This window comes from Panthera pardus, unplaced genomic scaffold (assembly GCF_024362965.1).
Source record: "Panthera pardus isolate Hobbes unplaced genomic scaffold, ASM2436296v1 HiC_scaffold_27, whole genome shotgun sequence".
Lineage (NCBI taxonomy): Eukaryota > Metazoa > Chordata > Mammalia > Carnivora > Felidae > Panthera > Panthera pardus.
Window position 1 is genome coordinate 43,669,080 of NW_026526843.1, and position 25,742 is coordinate 43,694,821.

The 25,742-nt window shown below is 41.6% G+C and overlaps 1 protein-coding gene and 1 long non-coding RNA gene across 4 annotated transcripts; both read right to left on the bottom strand.

Annotated features, from left to right (window-relative positions):
- Positions 1 to 64: 64 nt before the first annotated feature.
- LOC109256479 (uncharacterized) lies at positions 65 to 8,799 on the bottom strand. Its single transcript, XR_002075676.2, has 2 exons — positions 8,217 to 8,799; positions 65 to 407 (listed from the first exon to the last, which is right to left on the bottom strand). It is a non-coding gene; the product is annotated as an uncharacterized LOC109256479 (long non-coding RNA).
- An 11,927-nt stretch (positions 8,800 to 20,726) lies between these two features.
- On the bottom strand, positions 20,727 to 23,121 carry TCEAL1 (transcription elongation factor A like 1). 3 transcript variants are annotated; one of them, XM_019431776.2, is made up of 3 exons: positions 22,640 to 23,121; positions 22,162 to 22,228; positions 20,727 to 21,813 (listed from the first exon to the last, which is right to left on the bottom strand). In XM_019431776.2, the coding sequence occupies exon 3, from the start codon at positions 21,799 to 21,801 to the stop codon at positions 21,322 to 21,324; it is 480 nt and encodes a 159-aa protein (XP_019287321.1). In that variant the 5' UTR covers positions 21,802 to 21,813; positions 22,162 to 22,228; positions 22,640 to 23,121; the 3' UTR covers positions 20,727 to 21,321. The 3 variants fall into 3 exon arrangements, with proteins under 3 accessions (XP_019287321.1, XP_019287323.1, XP_019287322.1); XM_019431778.2 differs by lacking the exon at positions 22,640 to 23,121 and adding an exon at positions 22,476 to 22,494; XM_019431777.2 differs by lacking the exon at positions 22,640 to 23,121 and adding an exon at positions 22,378 to 22,483.
- Positions 23,122 to 25,742: the final 2,621 nt, after the last annotated feature.

Sequence of the window (25,742 nt, forward strand, 5' to 3'; positions counted from 1 at the left end):
CACCTGTTTTTTTTTTTTTTTTTTTTTTTTTTTTTTTTTTGCTCAGTAACAACACAAATATAGATCCTTTAGGCAGCCACTTTTTTGAAAGTTTGAAATGTACACAGCAGCTGGGGGCTGCCCTTGTGAGGGGGGTAGGGTGGTTTTCCACAAAGTCAGTCTCCGAGGTCATATAATCTCATAGTACTAAGGACAACTTGGAATTTCAGATTTTGAAAGCTGGTCACATTGGGATACCAGGTGGCTCAGTCAGATAAGCATCCGACTTTGGCTCAGGTCATGATCTCATGGCTGGTGAGTATGAGCCCCGGGTCAGGTTCTGTGGTGAAAGCTCAGGACCTGGAGCCTGCTTCAGCTTCTGTGTCTCCTTCTCTCTCTGTCCCTCCACGCTCACGCTCTGCCTCTCCCTGAAAAATAAATAAACATTAAAAAAAAAAAAAAAAAACTGGTCACAATGTTCTGGTCTTCAAAATTATTATTAATTCCACTTCTACAGTTGATCTATTTCCCACTTCCATACCACGTCCATATTCTTATTAACGCTTTCCAACTGCAAACAAAATTTTCATACTACTTACCACTCCAGAGATAAGAGCTAGGTTGCAGGGCCTAAAACTTAAACTTTGGGGACTGTCTTTAAAAAAAGAAGCATTTATTAAAGTTCATTTATTTATTTTGAGAGAGAGAGACAGCCCAAACAGTGGCAGGCAGAGAGAGAGAGGGAGAGAGAGAATCTCAATCAGGCTCCACACTGTGAGGAGTGCAATGCAGCGCTCAAACTCACAAAACCTGAGATCATGACAAGAAATGAAATCAAGACTCAGACACTGAACTGATTGAGGCACCCAGGCACCCCAAGAAATGAAGCATTTGCTAAGCATATTAAGTCAATCAGAGAAAGACAAATACCATATTATTTCACTCATATGTGGAATTTAACAACAACAACAACAACAAAAACGGATGAACATAGGGGAAATGGGGGTGTGGGTAGAGAGAAGAGAGAAACAAACAACAAAAGACTCTTAACAAGGGGCTCCTGGGTGGCTGAGTCGGTTAAGATTTTGACTCTTGGTTTCATGCTCAGATCATCATCTTGTGGTTCGTAGGTTCAAGCCCTTCGACGGGCTCTGTGCTGACAGTTGTGGAGCCGGCTTGGATTCTCTGTCTCCCTCTCTCTCTGCCTCTCTCCCTGCTCGCTCTCTATCTCTCTCTCTCTCAAAATAAGTAAACATTTTTTTAAAAAAGCAAAATAAACCCAAAGCTGAAGAAATTCAATGAAATATCAGAGCTCAGCTCAGCATGAATTTACTTCCCAGATATGGGCAGATTGGTATCTCAAACAAGTAGACACAAGAAGTCTAAGCTATCTATGGTCACTATTACTAAGTGGAAGAGCTGGGTCCAAGGAAGTGAGTGTTTCAACTGAATCTCAGTGAACCTCCATTTCTGTCAATGTCCTCCAGCCAAAGACCACAAGGAGCACACCTGGGGTTGAACAAGTTGAGCTTATTGCTTGTTGCCAGGAAGGCCAACACAAGGTGGAAAGTGGGGATGTTGAGGTGTCTCTCTTTGTTGCAATGAACAATAACCCCAGCTTGAATCAACCGCAGGCATGTCCTGGTGGTGTTTGGCTGAAGGGCATTGACAGTGTGTGATGTCCGAGAGTCTACATTTTTGCTTCTGCTATTTAGTAACTGTGTGACCTCAGTCAAGTCACTTAAGTTCTCTGATATTCAATTTGCTTATCTGTAAATTGTACATAGTAACAGTATTCACTTCTTTCAGCTGCTACAAGACCTACAAGGAAAATTTGTTTAAAAAAACATAAGTGTCCAGGTTGTGTCTCAACTGGCACCTAGACTAAACAGCTCAGGAATCCAGTGGCCTAATGAATCTGGGTGCCTGCATTTTTTCTGCAGATAGTGGGCACTGCTCTACTGGCCCTGGAGTTGGCCTCAAGGAGAGGCTTGTAGCCTGCAGTATACCCTTCTCCCCCAGTTAGGGAACCCTTCACCTGAGAGCAATTTCTGCAACCCTCATCCTGGACATACTTGTTCTCTAATTGTAGTGTACTGGGTAGTGGGAAGAAGACTAGACTCAGACTGAGAAAAACTGGGTTTCAATCCTAACTCTTTCAGTGCTAGCTGTGGGTTTCAGAAGCCTCAGTTTACTTGTGTGTAAAAATGGGTATAACAAACCCTACTTCATGTCTTGTGCAACTAACAAAGATTATGTTTTTGCATGAGGAGTGGGGTGATAAAATGATTCTTTCCTTAGTTGACACCAAGGTTTCTGTTCAGAAAAAGACAGTCTCTTTTAAGGAGAATACTCTGATATGGCAATTGCAGGGAAGAAGGAGAAGTTCTGATGGAAAGGACTGGAAGATAACACATATGTAGCTAAACTGCCCTTCATAAGAAACAAACATGAATTTGGGGTGGGACAAAGAAGGAAAAAAAGGAAATGGGAGAAGGGAGAAAGAAGCAAGAGTGGATCTATGACAGGAGAATGGTTTGCACAGAACTCCCAAATAGTAATGCAGCCAAGAACTTCTAAATGCAGGAGTGTTTAGTAATCAATTTTTGATTGTTTATACTGCTATAACATATGACCCTTCATCTACTCAAACTTTGATAAATTATGTTATTTGCATAAATGCTTCATGTGAGAGGTCTTCATAGAAAGCCAGGAAGAAAAGCAAGGATTCTCTCTCTCTCTCTCCGTCTCTCTCTGCCCCTTTCCCTGCTCATGCTCTCTCTCAAAATAAATCAGTAAACTTAAAAAAAGATACTCTTAACAATAGAGAACAAACTAAGGATTGATAGAGGGAGGTGCGTGGGAGATGGGCTAGAGGAGTGATGGATATTAAGGAGGACACTTCTGATGAGCTCTGGGTATTGTATGTAAGTGAAGAATCGCTGAATTCTACTTCTGAAATTGATATTGCACTGTATGTCAACTAACTAGAATTTGGGGCACCTGGGTGGCTCAGTTGGTTAATCGCCCGACTATTGATTTTGCCTCAGGTCTTGATTTCACAGTTTGTGAGTTCGAGCCACATGTGGGGCTCCACACTACCTGTGCAGAGCCTGCTTGGGATTCTCTCTCTCTCTCTCTCTCTCTCTCCCTCCCTTCTGTCTCTCTCTCTGCCCCTTCTCCACTCAATCTCTCTCCCCATCAAAATAAATACACTTTTAAAAACCAGACTAATAGAATTAAAAAAAAAAAGAAGCATTAAAAAGGTATGTGTGTACATGATGCAGGCACTTAGGTACCAAAGCTAATATTTATATATAATGAGAAAAATATTACAAAATTTGGACAGCTGACATATGTGAAACATCCCCATTTCCGTAGAAATCTTGACACAACATGAACAAACCTTTTAGAATCTCTGAAACTACGAAAGAGTTTTATTTGAGCCCAAGTTAGGATAGCTGCCTGGGAAAGAAATCCTTCACTGGAAAAGAAAGTGTTCTGGAGAACACTTCACAGGAAAGAAAAGTGTTCTGGAGAATGAATAGTCTTTACAGGGCTATATAGTTTTTACACCTTGTAAAAGCTCAAAAGACTATAGGTTAGCATATAGGCAGGAATCAGGAGTTTTACTGTAAAGGAATGCAGGCAGTAAGAGCAATTATCCATATCTCAAGGTCAAGATGGTTTTTCTTTAGGCTACTCATTCACAAAGCAGGTGTACAATGTATGTATGACATGCGTGGTGGGCCATAAATCAGGATTTTGGTTTGAACAAAGTTTATACACAGTCATGGTGACTTAGAAAGAAATCTAAAATGACTTCCCTTGTTAATCAGGCCTTTAGAGAGTTTTTCTCTCATCCTAAATAACATTTTTATTAATTAACTGCCTGGCACACCTCTAATTTTTTCCTCTACAAACTCTTTGTAATATCATTTTTTTCCTAGAGAAAATGTTAAGATAATTCAATCTTTCCTTTGCATGGTTAATCAATTTATTATGATTATTGATAAAACTTTCAGCTTTACTACTCATTATTGATGATGGGCAAATTTTTAGTACTGTCCAATTTGAGTAAACAGCTGTCAAACTCTATCAAATTTCTTCCTTATGTGGGTTTAAGATTTTATTTTAAATTTCCTTGTGCAAATTCTTATCTTAAATATTCTTTTGGGGTGCCTGGGTGTCTCAGTTGGTTAAGCACCTGACTTCAGCTCAGTTCATGATCTAGCAGTCCCTGGGTTCAAGCCCCACATCTGGCTCTGTCCTGACAGCTCAGAGTCTGGAACCTGCTTCAGATTCTGTCTCTCTTTCTCCCTCTTTCTCTCTGCCCCTCCCCTGTTCGCACTTTGACTCTCTCTCTCTCTCTCAAAAACAAATAAACATTAAATTTTTTTAAATATTCTTTTTTTCTATGTCTATTTATTTATTTTGAGAGAGACAGATAGAGAGTGAGCAGGAGAGGGGCAGAGAGAGAGGGAGACAGAGAATCCCAAGCAGGATCTGCACTGCCAGTGCAGATCCCAACTTGGGGCTTAAACCCACGAACCATGGGATCATGACCTGAGCCCATCAAGAGTCAGGTGCTTAACCCACTGAGCCACTCAGGCGCCTCTTATCTTAAATATTCTTAATGATTACAGTCACAGTGTCATGTCAGTGTCCTGAAGGGGAGCAGAATTTGCCACCCCCAAATGTGTCTCTTTGGCATATTTGGCACAAGGATTATTTTAGGTTTTCTTTAAAAAACAAAAACAAAAACAAAAACCCACCAGCATCCACAGGAAAAGCTCTGAAAACTAAGTAGAAGTTATCCTTTTGAAAGAGGCATTTACATTTATAAAGGGAAATATTCATTTGTAAGGGTGTCTCTCTCTGTGTACCAAGAAAAAAAAGGGTGACTAAATCTCTAGAAATTCTTGCTTTGCCTGGCTGGCTCAGTCAGTGGAGCATGAGTTTTGATCTTGGGGTCCTGAGTTCAAGTCCCCTGTAGGATGTAGAGATTACTAAAGAAAAAATCTCTAGAAACTCCTATCAATGGGAAAGGCAAAGACCTAAATCTACATAACAACCTTACCCTTGTTTACTACGCTTTGCCTAGTAACCTCCCTTAACTGACTCCCCTACTCCCAACATTTTTTGTCTTTAGCTAGAGTTGGTATTTAAAGTGGTGACTTGGGCTATTTTGGGGAGTTACTCAGTTTTCCTGGGTTTTTCCCACATATATAGGAGATAAATATGTTATTAAACTTGTTTTTCTCCTGTTAATCTTTTATTACAGTGGGTGGCCTCAGCCAAGAATCTGGTCTCAGATTCTGGTCTCAGCCAAGAATCTAGAAAGATAAAGGGAAAATTATTTTTCTTCCCGTACCCTTCAAGATTATCCAGCTGGACTAAGAATTAGATTTACATGAGAGAGATTAACAGGGAAAAAAACCCTTTATTATGTGCACACAGAGGCCCTGTAATGAAATTGAGACCTAAAGAAATGACCAAAGCAACTAGTTTTTATACTTTTTAGACAGAGACTAAATAAATCTGACAGGACAAAGAAAACTTAACTTTGGGAGCTTCAATTAGTAATGAATTCTTTTTTTAATTTTTTAACGTTTATTTATTATTGAGAGACAGAGCATGAGCATGGGTGGGGTAGAGAGAGGGGAGACACAGAATCTGAAGCAGGCTCCAGGCTCTGAGCTGTCTGCACAGAGCCCAACGCAGGGCCCGAAGTCACAAACCGCGAGATGATGGCCTGAGCCGAAGTTGACGCCTAACCAACTGAGCCACCCAGGTGGCCCAGTTAGTAATGAATTCTAAACAGAATTCGGGCTGAGGTAGTAAATTAATAAGTAACAAGGATTGTTAATACAGTTTTCTCAGCCCTGAATTCCCTATCTCTGGTGATAAGACAGGATACAGGGAGGGTGCTTTTCACATGGGAGATTTATTTCCTTTTGTCAGGATAGAGGAGGGTCTGAGTGTCCTTCTTACAAATAAAATAACTTTTAAAAATAATAATATTCCAGGGGCTCCTGGCTGGCTCAGTTGGTACAGTATGTGACTCTTGATCTCAGGGTCTTGAGTTTGAGCTTTATGTTGGGAGTAGAGTTTATTTTTTTAAGGAAACACATACATACATACATAAAATAATCATATGCCAAAGTGCCACATTTTGGGCATTTTGCCCTTGGCCTCTACAATGGTATCTTAGTCAATGTCAATATTTCATGCCAAATCACCAAGAAATTAATATGAACCTGTGTAGATGTGATCGGGCAAAGCCACAAGCATGGTTTGTGTAGCAAAGGCAAGAATCCATTTTTGATAACTCATACTGTACATATAGGACAGCAATGGAAGTCAAGATGAAAAAAATACCTTGGGATCAGGGAATGAAGTAGGAAATAATGTCAAATGCTGTCAAGTTGCTGGAGTTAAACAAAGCATATGAAAGTTATTAAGAATGCAGCATTAGGCTCATTAGCCTTAGACTCACACAACCCTAGTTTGAATCCTAGAGCTTCTACTCACCACCTTATGAAGACTTTCTAGTAATTACTTAATTATACACAGAAGGCACTGATAAACACATGAATAAATTATCTAATTAAACCCAAGCTAAAAATTATCCCAAATCAACTTCCTGTTAGCCTGATCCAAAACATGCCCACATCCATCTCACCACCAGAAATATGATAGGAAGTAGGAGTGGCAGAAGACAGTAGCCTTAAATTGCAGTCAATATTCTTGCTTTAATGAACTTTACAAAAATATAAGAGACATAGCATGGCCTTTATATTACTTTTCTATTGCCATGTAACAAGATATGAAACTTAGCTATTTAAATTAACACCTATTTATTTGGATCACAGTTTGGTAAGCCAGAAGTTCAGATGTGTTATGACGGTTCTCTGCTCAGGATCTCTTAAGGTGTCAGACAGCCTGCATTCTCATCGGGAGCTTAGAACCCTTTTTCAAGCCTACATGACTGTGGCAGAATTCAGTTCCATGTGGTTGTAGGACTGAGATCATACTTTACTCCTAGCCAGTAGCTGGAACCATTCTCAGCTTAGAGATCATCCACATTCCTTGCCACATGGCTCCTCTATCTTCAAAGCCAAAAGTGGAAAATCTCAGTCCTGTTGAATCTCTTTCCTTTCATGCTTCAAATCTCTCTGACACAAGGAAGAGCTATCTCTTTAAGGACTCCATCCAATTAGGTTGGGCCCACTTAGTGATTGTCCTTTGATTCACTCAATGATTTGAGACTCTGCATCTGAAAAATCTCTTTTGCCATGTAATGCAACATAATCATAGGTTATCTTATATTCACAGGTTCCATCTATAATCAAAAGGAGGGAATCAGGAAAGTGTGAAGGTCATTGAGGGGATCATCTTAGAATTTTTCCAACTATTACCCTTCCCAGAGGCCTAATATGGTGCCCATACAAGTCCAGGGACCATGAAATGTAAGCTTCATTAGTTTCAAGGTGAATTAACCTCTGCATTACCTCCACTCATTCTGAGTTTTTCACTTTACCTATACAACTGCATTCTGCTAAAGGGACCCCTAAACCTCAACCATACATAATCATGAAATAGTTCCTGCTTACAGTTCTAACAGAAGTTACAAGCTGAATGACCAACACTGGTTTTGCATTTACCTATATTGGGGATGATAGAACCTTACATCTTGGGCATGCAATGAAAGGTAGTCATGATTTCTTGTATATCCACTAGAGTATTTTGGATTGAGGCTGGATAGGTTGGGGGAGACACAAAGGCAAACCACAAGGAAATGGTCCTTGTCCTTTAGAGACATTTGGGAACCTTATCATTACTTAGCCTGCTATGTGGCCCACATGGGGATGGTTGCTTGCATAGGGGAGTGGGCTATTGCACACATGCTCTCTCAGCAGTCTGTGAGGTAGGGATTATTATTCAGTCCATAGGAATTTGGAGAGAATAATGTCCAGTGCAGATTGGAGTTACTAAAGAAAAATTCAAAGGAGAAGCAAATGACCAAATTAATCTACTTTATTTCCTGATTTCACCTTGTCGTTCTCTTCAAACACTGGATGGTAACCCCACAATCCATTGAATAATCTTAGATTCTCTATCTTGACATTTAAGACAACCTGAGTCACATATTCTCCGCTTTGTCAACCATTTTTCCTCTGCTTCAGCCAAAAGAGACCCCTAATTAGTGTGACCCAAACATGCTTTATACTTACCCACTCTGTGCACTTGCTGTGGCATTCTCCTAGAATGAGTAATTCCTGAAAAGAAAGGAATAGGAATAGGTAATGTAAAAGAAAGTACATCTTGTAAAATAATTGTTCCTTGGGATGTTTCAGGAGAGCCATGAGAAGCCAGCCCTATGACAGCAAAGTCTTCATGGCACCATTGCTTCTGGAGAGAACGAGATAGTTTATCTCAACCTAGAGAAAAAGGGATTCTTTCAGAGCAAAACTAAGCACTATTTTGCTTAGTTTGTAGTCTATGTCTGATTTCATTACTTATCATGGTATGTACATGATCTCTTCACTTTGAACACTTTTGATCCTTTCTTCCATCCTTTCTCATGTCTCCACTTTTGCTACAAGTTCCTCAATTTATTCCATGCACTCTTTGAATAAACATTCTAGAACTCTTCTTCAGCCAAATGGAGCATCGGTGGAAATATTCTCCTCCCAAATGAAGTAGATCTTAATCAATCTTGCTCACACACAAAAAAAAGCCCTTAAGCTGACTGCATTGAAAACTCCTTCTCCGAAGAGCAAACACAGAAGACAGGAATTCCCAGTGTGATCATAGAAAGAATGTCAACACTTACAGCCTGGACATTAGGCCTTGGTGAAGTGGCTCACTGTGTAACAGACAATGTTTTGTAGGTTAGTCCAAACTTCTTTCTGAGAGCTGACTAGACTGGGAGTTTAAAAAGTAGTGCACCCGCAGGTCTGTGCTCCTCTGACTTGGTGAGCATTTCAGGTTATAGGGTCTGCCAAGACCACCAAGCTGCCACGACCACCACAAGGCACAGAATGGGTTGCTACAGGGGTGCCTGAGTGGCTCAGTAGCGTAAGTGTCAACTCTTGAATTCAACTCAAGTTATGATCTCATGGTTCCTGAGTTTGAGCCCCACGAGTTTGAGCCCGTGTCAGGCTCTGTGCTGACAGTGGGGAGTCTGTTTGGGATTCTCTCTCCCTCTATCTCTGCCCCTCCCTGGCACTCTCACAAGCTCTCTCTCTCTCAACATAAATAAACAGTTAAAAAAAATGGGTTGCTGCATTCATTCACATGCACTGTCATTTCTTTTATATACTTTGCATTGTCTATTTGCTACTTTAGTAGTAACCAGTGTCACACCACTTGGCACCAAATCCAAATCATCATTCTTGCACATCTCTGAATTCAGACTAGACTAAAAATTTAGAAATATAAATTTGTAAATGCTATAAGGATACAATTTAATAAATCGGCTTTTGACCTCATTTATATATGAGAAAATAGAGACAGAAAAAGATTAAATATGTTTCTAAATTCATCTAGCAAGCCAGGAAAAAGATTGGCCCTGGAATGCATGTCTGTGGAATCCCAGCTATTGTTACTAGATTCCTTGACTAGCCTATAGAATTCAGGACGAACTTTTCCCCACATCTCACCTTCCAGAGTTTTTCAGAATATGTTACAGGGGTATTCCCTTGGTGAAAGCTGCTCACAAAAAGTGGACAGTACAGGCCTTTTCAGGTAGCAGGAGCTGAAGGTATCAGAAGGCAAGCAGGGCAGCCATGCAAGCAAGGGGGAAGGCAGTCAGCCCCTGGCAGCTGCTGCCATGACAACCGTCTCCAGGGGCGTGGCCTTTCTCTGGGGATCTGAGGAAGTCCAGAGTGAGTTTCTGGTTTAGGGATTCCTGTTCCCTGGTGAGGCTGCACTTCTGTGGCAGAAACAGAGCCCCTCCCTCTGAGCCTGTCTACAACACAGACTCCATGGAGGTCTGGTTTTACTTTGCAGGGCCTGTCTGCCTGGAGTTGAGGAGAAATGCCCTCTCCAGCTCAGAGGTTCCCCCTTCTTCTGCCACCTCTGAATTCTTTCCTAATGACACCCATGGCAGTACTTTAGTCTCAAGATTAGCTGCTGTCGATTGCAGCAGGCCCTATTCAGCCTATAGCTCTCAGGCTCTCCCAAATAGCCAAGTGGAAATGGAATGACAAGAGTCTTCTCTTTTCTGCTTCTGGCCATTCTAACTGGGACTACCTCCTCTCCTCTCCTCTCCTCCCCTCCCCTCTCCTCTCCTCCCCTCTTCTGTCCTCACTCCTCTAGTCTCCTCTCCTCTCCTCTCCCTTACTCTCTTCTCCCTCTCTCCTCCCCTCCTGTCCCTTCCTCACCCCTCCCCTCCCCTCCCCTTCTCTGTCTCTCTCTGTCTCACTCTCTGCTTATGCCCAGAGAAACAAGGAAGGGACTCTGAGGAAAGGTGGGGTAGCAACTCAGGATTCTGGGGAATACTTAGGGACTGGGAAGACAGGCCCAATCGGGGCCAAAGGGAGGCAGTACTGTTGCAGGATTTTTTACTTCAATGCCCAGGGTTTGTCATCTTGTTGCTTTTTATAGTTTTTTTTAAATTTTTTTAAATGTTTATTTATTTTTGAGACAGAGAGAGACTGAGCATGAATGGGGGAGGGTCAGAGAGAGAGAGGGAGACACAGAATCTGAAGCAGGCTCCAGGCTCTGGGCTGTCAGCACAGAACCCGACGTGGGGCTCGAACTCACGGACGGTGAGATCATGACCTGAGCCAAAGTCGGACGTTTAACCGACTGAGCCACCCAGGCGCCCCATCTTGTTGCTTTTTAGAATGAAGAGGTGGACACAAAATGAGCAGCAGCCAAAGTTTATTAGAGTATAAGATCAGACAGGAGGAAGAGTATGAAAGCTCTCTTTATGGAGAGGGGGCATTTGAAAGTGAATGCCGGCAACAATAAGCAAGGGCCTTTGTTTTATAAGGTTCTGGTCCCAGCCCCCCCTCCCCATTCCCTTCCCCCCTTGTTCCTTCTCAGGTTCTACCCTTATTGGCTTGATAGTTCTGGGTGTTGGGTTGTCCATTCCTGATTGGCTCAACTCCATTGTATGAAGGGTGGTCTATGGCCATATCATTCCTTCTGGGTCATATGTCTTATGGTCTACTAGTTATTTTTAGTTAGGTCTTTTGTCAAATTCCTGAGGGGTAGTAGGTGGTGTCTGTCACATTCTTAAGAGGAACCTTAGGCCCAAGGGGGTTTTCTGTGGTCAGATGCTCCAAGTATTGTTCCAAAATATGTTTTTCCCCACTCAGGAACCTCAGGTCCTAACCTTTCCCTCTCTGCCTACAGAATCCTATCTTTTCCTATCATAGTACCAGGCTCTGGGCTGGGCAGGACCCAGACTGTCACTTACTCACTGGAAGGTTCTGGAGGCCTGGGAACTTTACTCCTCTTCATGCCTTTGTTTGTTTGCTCCTTGTCCCTAAAAGTTGGAGGAAGGGGTTGTGGTAGAACAATCAGGGGAGGCTGGGTGGCTCAGTCAGTTAAGCATCCAACTTCAGTTCAGGTCATGATCTCACCATCAGTGATTTCGAGCCCAATGTCAGGCTCTGTGCTGGCAGCTCAGAGCTTTGGATTCTGTTTCCTTCTCTCTCTGCCCCTCTCCCATTTGCTCGCTCTCTCTCTCTCTCTCAAAACTAAATAAACATTAAACAAAATTAAAAAAAAAAAACAATCAATGAGGTTCCTTCCAGCTCTAAGATGCTAGGACTTCACCCTACCTATCATGGTGAGGGGCTTCTCTTAGGAACACCATTTGGCCTGAGTGGGGACCTCTCCAGATTGTGGCTGCTGCTGCTGTTTTCCTCAGAATCCAGACAAGCTCAGGGCACAGAACTTGTCCTATGTTGTCCTTCCCTGCTAGACTCCAACATATATACTACAGCCTTCCCCTTAGCCTCAGGGACTCTCAGATGGACCCAGAACAATTGCAGTCTGAGATCTGAATGACAGAGGTTGGAATAGAGAAGACAAATTCACAATCTTGGATATTTGCTTCAAAAAACTTACATTTAATGAGTGCTTTGCTGTCTTCTGTCCTGTACATGCTGATGAATAAGACACAAATGTCCCTGAAGAATTCACTGACTTATAGGGGAGATAGATGTCTAAACACAGTTTTAACACAGGATAATAATAATGTCTGAGTCTCCTGGTGATTTAGGAGCACCAGGAAAAGAACACCTAACTCAGCTTGCTCTGGTGACTGCCAGGGAAGTCCTCTGGGAGTAAGTGATAGTGTAGTGGAATTTTAATGATTGAATAAGATTTTGTTTAACAGAGAAGGGAAGGGCAGTCTAGACAGAAGAAGCAGCAGGAAAGAGTTTGAGGCAAAGTCTTGGAGGCTTGGCCTCAGGGGTCTGACTGGACCAAACCAGTCCAAGCCTGACAAGAATTCAGATGCCAAATGTCCATCACAGACGCCAGTTTGGCAGTATAGCCTAAGTGTACCCTAAAGCCCCACAATCCTCCTGGTCACTAATCTCTGAGAAATACTTACGTATATGCACAGAGAAGCACACAGAAAAAAGGCCGTTGCAGCATGGTTGTATTAGCAAAGCACTGGAAACCATCTCAATCTCTGTCATTGAATAAACTACAGTATGTTCATTCATACTATGCAATGTATGCAGCAGCTACATATGAATTTGATCTATAGGTCTAACGTGGGATTTTTTTTTTTTTTTTTTTGAGCACAGCAAACTCAATTCTGAGACTGAGGGAGTGTCAGATCCCACAGATTAAGGGCTGGGTCCCACAAGATTTCACCCCACCCCCTTCAAATGCCAACCTTAAGAGGTACAGGGGTGAGGTCCAAAAGGGTCCCAAATGCAGGAGCTTCTGTCCTCAAAGAACTTGGGTGTGCCATCCTCCCAGGAAGTGGATGTATTCACCAACCTGGAAACTCATCAACTCTTGTTGTTCAAAAGTTTTCATATAGCTTAGTCTGTAGCTTTCCTCACCTTCCTCTTCCCAGAAGCTGGTGAGAGGGGCTGGAAGTTCAACTTGGTCTTTCTGGTAACCAGTGTAACCTTGAGGCTGTCAAAGGGTTCCACCCTAGATCACTTTATTATCATAAGCTCAAAAGGGGCTCCTTATGAATGACAAAAGACATTCCTATCACTCAGGAAATTCCAAGGGTTTGAGGAGTTTTAGGCTAAGAACTGGGGACAAAGACCAAAAATATATTTATTATATATCACAATAGGTAACAACATAGATAGATTTGCAAGACACATAGTTGAGTAAAAAAAGAAAAGAACATTTTGTCGAATGAAATGTAGGGTATAATGCCATTTATATAATGTCATTTGGATTCTGTGAATATGTGTGTATGTGCATGCATGTGTATGTAAGTGTGTGTGCATGTGATTTGTGTTTCTTCTTATGTGAATTACTTCTCCATGTACTTTGCTCATTTTCTATTGGGTGAGTAGAGATTTATATTTTTCAAAGATATCTCTAAATCTGTAATATGTTTTAAATATTTCATCTCAATTTCTCTTGTGCCATTTAATATTCCTTGAGATTTTTAAAAAAAGGTTTTGAGGGATGCCTGGGTGGCTCAGCCTGTTAAATGTCCAACTCTTAGTTCCTGCTCAGGTCATGATCTCACAGCTTGTGATTTCGAGCCCCTCATCGGGCTCTGTGCTGACAGTGTAGAGCCTGCTTGGGATTTTCTCTTTCTCTGTCTCTCTCTGTCCCTCCCCTGCTCACACACACACACACACACACACACACACACTTTCTCTCTCTCTCTCTCAAAATAAATAAATAAACTTAAAAAAGAAAGATTTTGAAAGACATAATTCCTTATTAATTGTTGTGGTTACAAAAGCATGTTTGTAGGGGTGCCTGGGTAGCTCAGTTGGAAGAGCATGCGATTCTTGATCTCAGGATCATGAGTTTGAGCCCAACATAGTGTAGAGATTACTAAAACAAATATTTTTTTAAAAAAAACTTATGCTTGTAGCAAAAAATTCAAGCTCAACAAGGGTGGGCCATGAGACTATAGGAGTGTTCCCAACTTTTCTGACATCCAAAGATGAATACCATTAGACTCAGCAATAAGAAAGAAGGTGTGAAATTTAAGGAGTCAGTAAGACATAATGATTAAGAGTTCTGACTTAGGAGTCAGACACATTTGAGTTCAAATCTGGATTCTTCCACTTATTGGCTGTGTGATCCAGATTTTTTGAGCTTCAGTTTCTTCATATATAATAAGGTAATAATGTTTTCCTCAATGAGTTGTAATGACTAAAGAAGATCCCAAATATAAATTACCTGGCCCAAAGTAGTTTCTTGATCATTTTGAATTTCTTTCCCCAACTCCAAACAAAGCTCGTGTTCTTTCCTCTACCTTATGCTCTTTGGGGGACCTGTCCATTCATGTGGCCTTCAGACATAGGCCTCTGAGATCAAAGAGAACAATTTTATCTTCCCTATAGACATCACCATCAAAGGGTGTGGTTAATAGAATACCCATATAGATGAATGTCATGGCATATGTGCAAAGAAAAATAAAGGAATAAATAAAATATATGCTATAAGATATAACTACAAATATATAAATAACAGATAAAAGTATTTGAATGTATAATATATAAACAGGTAAAATAATACACATTATATTTAAAAAGTAAATTGATAGAGTACATAAAAGGAGATATACACACAATAAGTAAATATACAACAATATTAACAATTATTTCTCCTAGATAGGGGAATTATAGGTAATTTATCTTTCCTTTTCTACTTTTCTACATATGCATATATTTTCTACTAGGAACATATAACTTCCACAATCAGAAAAAAAGTGAAAATAGTATAAGTCTTTTTAGTTTAAACACATGGACACATGCACACATATACTTATCTTGACTTGAGACAGGGAAAAACCATCTAAGCATACATTGCTTCTTGTGCCACCTCAGCCCCCAGGAAGAGGCTGATACTGTGTCATTCCAGTGTGAATCAGGGTTGAGGTATTCCCCTCCCTCATATCAAGCCAATAGTTTCTCTCCTTCCCTCTCTCCTTTGTTAGTGGTGTTGAACTCATAGTTCTGGCTCTGGTCACCAGATGGCGAGCTTATTTCTAGTTTCTAATATGATTTAAGGGGCGCCTAGGTGCTCAGTCAGTTAAGCCTCTGACTTCGGCTCCCGTCATGATCTCACCACTCATGGGTTTGAGACTGGCATGGGGCTCTGTGCTGACAGCTCAGAGCCTGGAGCTTGCTTTTGGATTCTGTCTCCATCTCTCTCTTCCCCTCTTCCACTCACACTGTGTTTCTCTTTCTCTCAAATATAAATAAATATTGACAATTAAAAAAAAATAAAACCATACTATTTAAAATCAATATTGTCTTGGTACAGAGATTTAAAGAAAACGTTCATGGCACAAAAACAGACACATAGACCAATGGAATAGAATAGAAACCCCAGAACTAGATCCACAAACGTATGGCCAACTCATCTTTGACAAAGCAGGAAAGAACATCCAATGGAAAAAAGACAGTCTCTTTAACAAATGGTGCTGGGAGAACTGGACAGCAACATGCAGAAGGTTGAAACTAGACCACTTTCTCACACCATTCACAAAAATAAACTCAAAATGGATAAAGGACCTGAATGTGAGACAGGAAACCATCAAAACCCTAGAGGAGAAAGCAGGAAAAGACCTCTCTGACCTCAGCCGTAGCAATCTCTTACTCGACACATCCCCAAAGGCAAGGGAATTAAAAGCAAAAATGAATTACTGGGACCTTATGAAGATAAAAAGCTTCTGCACAGCAAAGGAAACAACCAACAAAACTAAAAGGCAACCAATGGAATGGGAAAAGATATTTGCAAATGACATATCAGACAAAGGGCTAGTATCCAAAATCTATAAAGAGCTCACCAAACTCCACACCCGAAAAACAAATAACCCAGTGAAGAAATGGGCAGAAAACATGAATAGACACTTCTCTAAAGAACACATTCGGATGGCCAACAGGCACATGAAAAGGTGCTCAACGTCGCTCCTCATCAGGGAAATACAAATCAAAACCACACTCAGATATCACCTCACGCCAGTCAGAGTGGCCAAAATGAACAAATCAGGAGACTATAGATGCTGGCGAGGATGTGGAGAAACGGGAACCCTCTTGCACTGTTGATGGGAATGCAAATTGGTGCAGCCACTCTGGAAAACAGTGTGGATGTTCCTCAGAAAATTAAAAATAGACCTACCCTATGACCCAGCAATAGCACTGCTAGGAATTTACCCAAGGGATACAGGAGTACTGATGCATAGGGGCACCTATACCCCAGTGTTTATAGCAGCACTCTCAACAATAGCCAAATTATGGAAAGAGCCTAAATGTCCATCAACTGATGAATGGATAAAGAAATTGTGGTTTATATACACAATGGAGTACTACATGGCAATGAGAAAGAACAAAATATGGCCCTTGGTAGCAACGTGGATGGAACTGGAGAGTGTGATGCTAAGCGAAATAAGCCATACAGAGAAAGACAGATACCATATGTTTTCACTCTTATGTGGATCCTGAGAAACTTAACAGAAACCCATGGGGGAGGGGAAGGAAAAAAAAAGAGGTTAGAGTGGGAGAGAGCCAAAGCATAAGAGACTCTTAAAAACTGAGAATAAACTGAGGGTTGATGGGGGGTGGGAGGGAGAGGAGGGTGGGTGATGGGTATTGAGGAGGGCACCTGTTGGGATGAGCACTGGGTGTTGTATGGAAACCAATTTGACAATAAATTTCATATATTGAAAAAAAAAAGAAAACGTTCATTTTTTTACATATAAGTTATGAATCAGTACATTCAGTACAATCCCACTTCTGTTTGAAAAATACATATTCATAGAAAAAGTTAGAAGGATATATAATTGAGTTCCTCATTCAATAATCGGGCTCTTCATTCATTCAATTCAATAAATATTCAAGTGGTCCTTACTACATATCAGGTACCACCAGCCACAATCCATATTTCCATGCCAATTTCTTTTCCAAACTCTAGACACTTACATCTAACTTCCTAGTGTACATTTCCAACTGGAGAAAGATAATAATGTAAAAACTCACCCAAATGCACAAGCTTACAATACTTATTAACTCTAAATCAATTATTCCCTAAGGCCTGAAAAACTACAATCTAAATTGGAGGTAGTGTGGGATGCCTAGCTGGCTCAGTTGGTGGAACATGAGACTCTTGACCTCAGGGTTGTGAGTTTTAAGCCCTACATTGGGGTAGAGCTTATTTTAAATTAATTAATTAAAAAATAAATTGGAGTGTATAGAGTGGGGAGAATGCAGAATTTGATTCTGACAAATATGAATTAGAACAAAGGATCTGTCTCTTATTTATCTGTATAATTTTCTTTCTTTTTTTTGTATAATTTTATTTCTTATTTGTAAAAATAATTGAGTTTGGGTTAGTATTTCTGAATGGGAGAGGAAGGGATCTCTGGTGTTTTACAAGGAGTCCGAATCTGATCTCTCTATGCTACCTCACCAGAGGGGCTCCCACTCTCAAGCACTGCGTCCTAAAAGCCAGATCATTCTGGTTAAAAGAGGGCTTTCTCTAGGGGCCAGAGTCCTCAATGCTTTTTGCTGTGGGGTTGCCCAGGCAAGTTGCTTCTTGGATATGTGATCGAAATACTAGCCTTCTGTTTGGGCATGGAGGTGGTTAAGAGACTCAGAGAACCAGGCTGTAGATGCTGCTGAACCTCTACCACCAATGCCCCTGGCCCCCAAGTCATGGGCAGGTCCTAAAATGCATAGGGGTACTCACACAGGAGGTGAACCCCCTTTTCTCCTAAGTGGTTAGACCACATGCCTTTGCAAATTCTCTTTACCTGGAGTCTCCTCTGCCTCTGGGCCTAGGATGACACAGACATCAGAGGCACTGCATGTACAGAGCAATGTTCACTGCAGAATCACCAAAACAGGCTGGGGCATGTCTGAGGCCCCTTGGGGAGTCTACACAAGGTGAGTAGAAGAAGGATGCTTGAGGTCTTGTCTGAGGTCTAATCCCATTTATGGAAAGGCTAACTTATTAAACTCAGAGAAGAGCCAGCTCCTTCTGCTTCAGCCTCAAGTTACTTGGTCAGACCCAGGTCGGACATCTGCCTACTTAAAGACTATCCCAACCAATGTTTCCAGTTATGAATCCTTGGGACTTTATCTCTTCCCCTAAAAAAAGTTCCCCAAAAGAGAAAGGGAAAATGAAGGAAAGGCAAAGTGTTCTGACTTGGCAATGGGGACAGTTGTTGCCCCCCAGGAGGTATGTCCAGGACAATCTGGCCATCAGCCTCAGAGGGTCTGGTGCCTGCTGCAGCCTGGAGCAGAGAAACCAAAATCAGACGCACCCTGCAGAGGAGTGTGACTTGGGTGAACCCTTCCACATCCTGCCTGAATGCCACCCCTCTGAGAGCCAGAGAGTTGGATTCTTCCTGTCTTGTCAAACTGGTACAGTGAGCCTCTGGAAACTTATTTCACTCCAATGGAATCCAGCCCAACCAGCATCCATCAAGCTGCCATGACCTTGAAGAAATGGTCTGGAGACATGAAGATCCCCCCCCAAATGGCAACATACAGTGAAAAATAAAAACAAAAGAAAAGTCAAGGGCACAGGGCTGGCTTACCATTTTGTGAGCTGATTACCAAACAACTTTAAATTTACTTTTGATGCATTTTTCTCATATTGGAAGAAAGGATTGCAAGGCATTCCATAATGTTAGTCGTGGAAAATCTATCTTGTTATTTTATTGTCCTCTTAGCTTTTCATTCTGTGTATAGTCTTGCTTTGCTGCAAGAATTCTATATCTTTTTTTTTTTAAATTAATGTTTTCATTTGCTTTTGAGACAGAGAGAGACAGAGCATGAGCAGGGGAGCAGCAGAGAGAGAGGGAGACACAGAATCTGAAGCAGGCTCCAGGCTCTGAGCTGTCAGCACAGAGCCCGACGTGGGGCTCAAACTCACAGACTGTGAGATCATGACCTGAGCTGAAGTTGGACACATAACTGACTGAGCCACCCAGGCGCCCCAAATTCTATATCTTATGTAGCAAAATTGATAAGGTTGTTTTTAGTTTCTTAAAAATATGCTTGGACAAGGCTTTCACTTTTTTAGAAAAGTGTATTTTGAGAGAGAGAGACACAGCATGAGCAGGGGAGGGGCAGAGAGAGAGGGAGAGAGAGAGAATCCTAAGTAGGTTCCACACTGCCAGCTGCAGGGCTAGAACTCATGAACTGTGAGACCTACCAAGAGTAGGTCACTTAACCAGACTGAGGCAGCCAGGAGCCCCAAGCCTTTCACCCTTTTAAATTCTGATACAATAATCTGCATTTTCTTTTATATTATAATTTATTCTTACTAAAACCAGGAGTATACTGCATATAGCAGTGGTTCTCTAACTTGTGTGGTAATTGACAGAAAAGGAAATGCAGTGGGTCTGGGGTAGAGCCCAGTCTTTGCATTTTTTATAAGAGAAATGCTGATATATAAAATATGTAAATAATTTTAATGTTGAATTTGGTGAAGGAATTCCTCCCCACAGTGATCCTTTTGGGACTGCAAATCATACTTTCTAGAGAAGTGAACATACTGAAGCTACATAGTCAATCAGACAAACTCAGGGTTCATGACTGGGTCATAATTTAAAAAAATTAACCACTATCCATGTTTCTAGAATCAACAGGAACAATAAAACAAAATCTTAGGTGTTATGAGGGTAGTTTGAGAAATCATAATATCTGATACACACAGGCATATATATGTATATGCATACACATAGATAATACTTTAATGACTTACAAAGTACTTTTGAATGTTTCTTGGTGATGAGGGGTGGAGTAGAGGGGAAATGTCCTAACTTGAGGCTAAGTCTTACCTTCCTCTCTAATTTATACAAGTTGAGCAAGTCAGCTGACTTGGTTAAGGCAAGCTTGCCAGAAACCCTTGGGAGGGAACTCACCCTAAGGCAAATATTAGGTACCTAAAACCTTAGTCATTTTTGGAGATTATTGGGAGAGATTCCAATTCTGAATACATAGCATTGTGTCTGGCTTGCAAGTTTGTCTCCTAGCCCAGGTCTCAGTGAACTCATGTTTGAATCCAGTGGAGAAAAGAGAAGCTTTCAGAAAAAAAGGGACAATTTTGCTAAGAATTCTTTAAAACATTGAGGTTTAAGCAGCACTGGGACGATATGCACCTGTATAATATTAAAACCAAAGGAGGGGCATTCTCCATTTACCTGTAGGAGACTGAGTTCAGCTTTGGCTCAGAGGGACTCCAGAGAAATCAGTGAAGCTTTGCAACTGGAGGACCCAGGCACCTTGGCTGTCGTGGGGGTCATGGAAGGACCAAGACCCAGGAAAAAGGGCAGCTATTCCCAGTAGATGTGGCAGTGTCCAAGGGAAGGGAATAGCAGGACAGAAATAGAATGTGGCATTCACCTGGAATCTCACAGGAATTATTTGTGAGTGTAAGTGAAACCTCCTTTGGGTTCTATCCACTGTATTTGAAGGGTACCTTATAGGGGTTGGGGGCCCTGCATATGCAGGTGGAGGAAAACCATAGAGCTCTAGGATCTTCGTTTGGCTCCACAGCAGCCTTGTAAATCCAGCATTATTCCTATTTAAATAGGAAAAGAATGACCCTTAAGTAGAAGTACCTGGTTTATTTTTCTGCCTAAGAGATTTAAAGGAAACATGGGATTTACTTTTCTTTAAAGTTCTGACAAGTATTTATTAAGTGCCACATTGTCTTTATAAGTTGATTGATAGTTTTTAAATTTTTCCCCCATATTGTTTTTTTTCAACAAAAGCAAAATATGTTTGTCTTGAAAAATGAGAAGCTCCTATTAAGCAAAATGAAAAACCAAAACACCTGTTATCTTACCACATGGATAGCCACTGTTAAGACATTTAAGTATATACTTTCAGTTTTTTCTTTGCATATTAATATACAAATATACATTTTTTACAAAAATGGGATGCTACATATACTTTTTGAAAATTGTTGTTTTCACTTCACAATATATAATGTACACCTTTTCATGCAAATGGGTGAGAGGGAGACTTGCAGCTTGTGGGTGGGGAAAACCCAATTTTATGCCAGTTACAAGCAAAACACCTAAAATAAAGCCACGCAAAAAGTTAAAATTGAGATGGGGAAAGTGCATGAGATGAGAAAATGCAAACAAAGTTCAGGTGGCAACCTTCTATCAGGGGAAACAATTAAAGGCCGAACACATTAAATAGGATAAGGACGGTTCCGTCTCGCCTTCCAATGCATGACCATTAATTTGTTTCGTACTCTTTTCATTTCTTCCATCTCCTCTGCCACCTTTATCATCTCCTCGTTGCTCAAATTTCGGCCGTGTATGTCCCCTCTAAATTGCGGGCGAGAGCGAGCCAGCCTCTCTTTGAAGCTTCCTTCTTCCAGCTTATGTTTTCCCACTCCACAAGGAGGCTGTTCCATGGGAGGGCGCTCTTCAAAAAGGTCTCTTCTAGAAAGGCGCTCCGGAGGAGGGCGCTCCTCGGACACGAGCATCTCGGGAAGGAGCTCAGGAAGGAGCTCCTCAGGAAAGAACTCCTCCTCCTCCGACTGCTCTTCGGAAGACGGTTCTTCCGGAGACTGCTTTACGGGAGAGTGTTCCACAGGAGGCCGTTCGTCATCCGTCTTGGGCGCGCTCTCTGGCTGTTCTTCATTTTCTTTGCAGGATTTTTCCATGTTGAGGATCCTCTTTAAGTACAGTTATTCATAGGAGACAAGGCAGAGTCGAGTAAACACACTTGGTGGCTGGATCAAAACCCCGGCCACGGGTTCCCATAACTGCCTTTTCCTGAGTTGGGGGCCCAGGTCCCCCACCTATGCTTGTCGAGGGGCTCTCTGGCTCTAGGGACCGCGCCGCACCCAGTTAGCCCCGCTCGCCCCCTCCCTCCCGAAAGCCCACCATTTTCCCAGCAGGCCTTGCCAGAGGCCTCTCCCATTGTGACAGGGGCGGGGCGGGGCGGTGGTACTGCGGACTCCGTTCCAGTCAGCGTCCTCCCACGCACCCCATCCCGGGCCATTGCCCACCCCTTCCCTGACCTGGACCTCTCCTGGCGGTTTGCTCTAGGCCTCCTCTCCTCGAGGCACACCGCTGTGACCCGCAGACCTGCAGACAGACGCAAGACAGGGTAGGGGGCGGGGAGTGGGGAGGAGGGAAGGACTAACTGACAACATACGTCCCTTTCCTGGGCATTAGCCGCCGCCCCCGCGCCAGCCCCCACTGCCTCCCCTCCCCCATGCCCCACCATCCTATACCTCGCAGTGTTCGTCATTTCTTTTCAGGGGGCAAGTGGAAGCGAAGGATTATTTAGAAACTATTTCTAAGTCTGTGACTCCCAGGGGGCCCCATTCACCTCCCCACCTCGCCCCAAGGCCACCATTTTCTACACCGAAATGTGGGAGCGGGGGGGCGGGGCTGGAGATAGGGAAAGGCCTGATACTCTCTGCCATCCCGATCCCGGGGGTTATTGGGCAGCATCGACACTCAAACCGATTTAAGGGGACCAAGGGGACTTACTTCCTCCTGCTTTTTCCCCTTGACCAAAGGGCAGTAGGCAGACGGTGTCTGGACAAGCAAAAAGGACCTGGACGAGAGGGACTTGGGCAGACATAGGCTCCTGGTCACGTGAGGGCCGCGCGTCACCGCCTAGCTCAGATCCCCAGTTAACCACTTTGACCGGCGGCCTTGCTGTAGCACCCTTCCTGTATTTCGCAACTCTCAACACACCAGGCTTCGTCGCTCACCTCTTTGTTTATATTTGCCTTTTCTGGTTACCAGAGACTGTCAGCATCCAGTCTTGGGAGTTATTGCCTCTTCCTCTTTGCTGCTTACCCTGATACCACCTCTTATTCTCCTGTTGTCAAACACCAAGGCCCATTATTTCACCTACAGTCCAGATCCTGCACTGAAATTTGACTATTTTTACTTAATGAATCAGTATCATATGTCTCCTTTCCCAGTCTTAATCCACATCCATACCCATGACTCCATCATGTCCGTTTATGCTCTATCAACATGGTTTTCACTTCTTGTCACTTTTATGGAAGATAAACTTTCACTTTTCCATGACCTGAGGATTTTTTGAGCCCCCAAACCTGTATCACAAATAGAGGCTGCAGTCTCAATAGTAATCATTCAGTTCTAGAACTCTAGAAAGAGTTGTTTGTAAAGTATGCAAATCTAAAAACATAAATACTTTGATGATTTTCATAAATCAAAATACACATTTGTCCATCTAAGTACAAAAAATCTAAAGATTTATTTTCTGAAATGGGAGCATTTGGGGTGGAGAGTGTGGCATTATATATATAATTAAAAAAAATTTAGGTAAACTCCACGCCACACATGGGGTTCCAACTCGACCCAGAGATCAAGAGTTGCATGTTCCACCAAGTGAGCCAGCCAGGCACCCCTATATATACTATTATGTGTGTGTGTGATACATACACACACGCAAACACACACTCTTCAGTAATTATTCATAATAGAAGAAATATTTTTCTGGGATTCTAAATCCTTAAGCGGCCACCTCTTGGTGTTGCTGGTTGATAAAGTGTATATATATTAATTCATTAAATCAGCAAATATCTGGCTCCTGGACTGCTGTATCCAAAAGATTCAGCACAGAAGACATTCATATTCAACTATGCAATAATTCTGTTCATCACACATGGAGTAACAGGATTAAAACCATATTAACATACTCAATTGTCTTTACAAGTATGTATGTTTGAATCTAATGGTGTTTTTTTTTTAAGTTTATTTTGAGAGGGCGAGCGTGAGTTGGGGGGGGGCAGAGAAAGAGAGAGGGCGAGAGGGAGAATTCCAAGCAGACTCCATGCCATCAGCACGGAGCCCGAAGCGGAGCTCGAGCTCACAAACCATGCCATCATGACCTGAGCCAAAGTGGGACTTTTAACAGACTGAGCCACCCAGGTGCCCCTGAATCTAATGGTGTTATGATCTTCAGTCTCTCATCCCTGCATCTTACCTACTCACATCAGCCTGGATGCTACTTCTCATGCAGGTGCCCTTTCTTCTGGAAAGTAGACTATACCTCTCCTCTCTGTATTTTATACTTTAGGGTTGATGGCTGTCAGATCTGTTAGGACCCTGGGATTTTTTTTTCAAGTCCAGGCCATCTAGTAAGTTTCCAAACAGAAATTCATTCAGGAAATTTCCCAGTTTAAGAGCTTTTTTTTTCCAACATCTAATTTATTTTGTGTTAAGGTAGAAGCAAGACAGATATTAGTTCACTTTTATATCTTTTCTCTAACTTTTACTTTTCCATTTTTCAGTGATGTGTGTCTTTTAAAAGCCAAGTTTCACTATACCTTCTTTATTCTTTTCACCAAAGTTTGGCCTCATCTCTTTCCAAGAGGACCCCCATTTTATTTGCATTTCATCATTTCTGACCTTTTCCCCCTTACATCCTGTGATGGAGAACTCACTACCTTAAAAGACACCCATTGAAATTTCAGACAGTTTTATTCAGAGTAGTTTTACTTTTGTTGAGCTGAGGTCTGCTTCCCAGTAGTTGACATACATTGGTGTTGATTCTACTTTCTGGAGTGGTACAAAACAAGTATTAGAGTTAATATTCTAGTTCTTTCCCTTTCCCAGCTGTGAGACATACCAGGCAATCCACTTAAATTTTCTGTGACTCAACTTCTTCATCTGCAAAATTGGAGACATTATAGTACCTATCTCAATGGATTGATAAAATCAGTAAATGAGTCAGTATATGTAAAGGACTTGGAAAGGTGCCTAGCACATAGAAAGCACCCTGTAAGCATTAACTATAATAATAGAAATAGTAATAATAATAGTATGACCTAACGCTAATAATATTACTAATTATTGTTTTTTAATTAACATTAATTGAACACTTATGCCAGGCATCGTGCTAAGCATTTTCAATATGCTATCTCATTTAATCCTTAAACAATCACACCAAGACTTTTTTTAGTCTTAACCTTCCCAGTTATTTTCAGTTCTTTCTAATGTGATATACTTTTTCTAAGTCACTCACCATCTTACATGCTCCTGAATTCATAAATGTCTCTGAAAAAATACTGAATGTTCTGCCTTGTGTTGAATGGAGTGATCTTATCACACCCTTCACTATAGAATAGCCACTACACACCTGTAGATGAATCCTAAGATCATAGTTATATTTTGTGGATGCCATATTACACAGTTGAATCCACTTTAAATTGCAATCACCTGACACTCCCAAATCTGTTTCACACATCCCTGTTAATAGCCTTATATGAATCACTTTAATTTTAAAAATTTTCATTCCAGTACAGTTAACATATAGTGTTAAATTACTTTCAGGTGTACAATATAGTATTCAATAATTCTATATATATATATTACTTAGTGCTCATGAAGATAAGTGTACCCTTAATCTCTTTTACCTATTTCACCCATTCCCCACCCCCTACTTCCTCTCTGGTAACCATTTGTTCTCTATAGTTAAGAGTGTGGTTTTTTTTTTTTTTTTTTTTTTGGTGTATCTCTTTTTTCCCCTCTGTTTATTCATTTCTTAGATTCTACATATGAGTGGGACGCCTGGGTGGCTCAGTTGGTTAAGTGTTAAGTGTCCAACTTTAGC

Excerpts from the sequence above, each read along its gene's own strand:
- TCEAL1 (XM_019431776.2), bottom strand. The coding sequence starts at position 21,801 with ATGGAAAAATCCTGCAAAGAAAATGAAGAACAGCCAGAGAGCGCGCCC.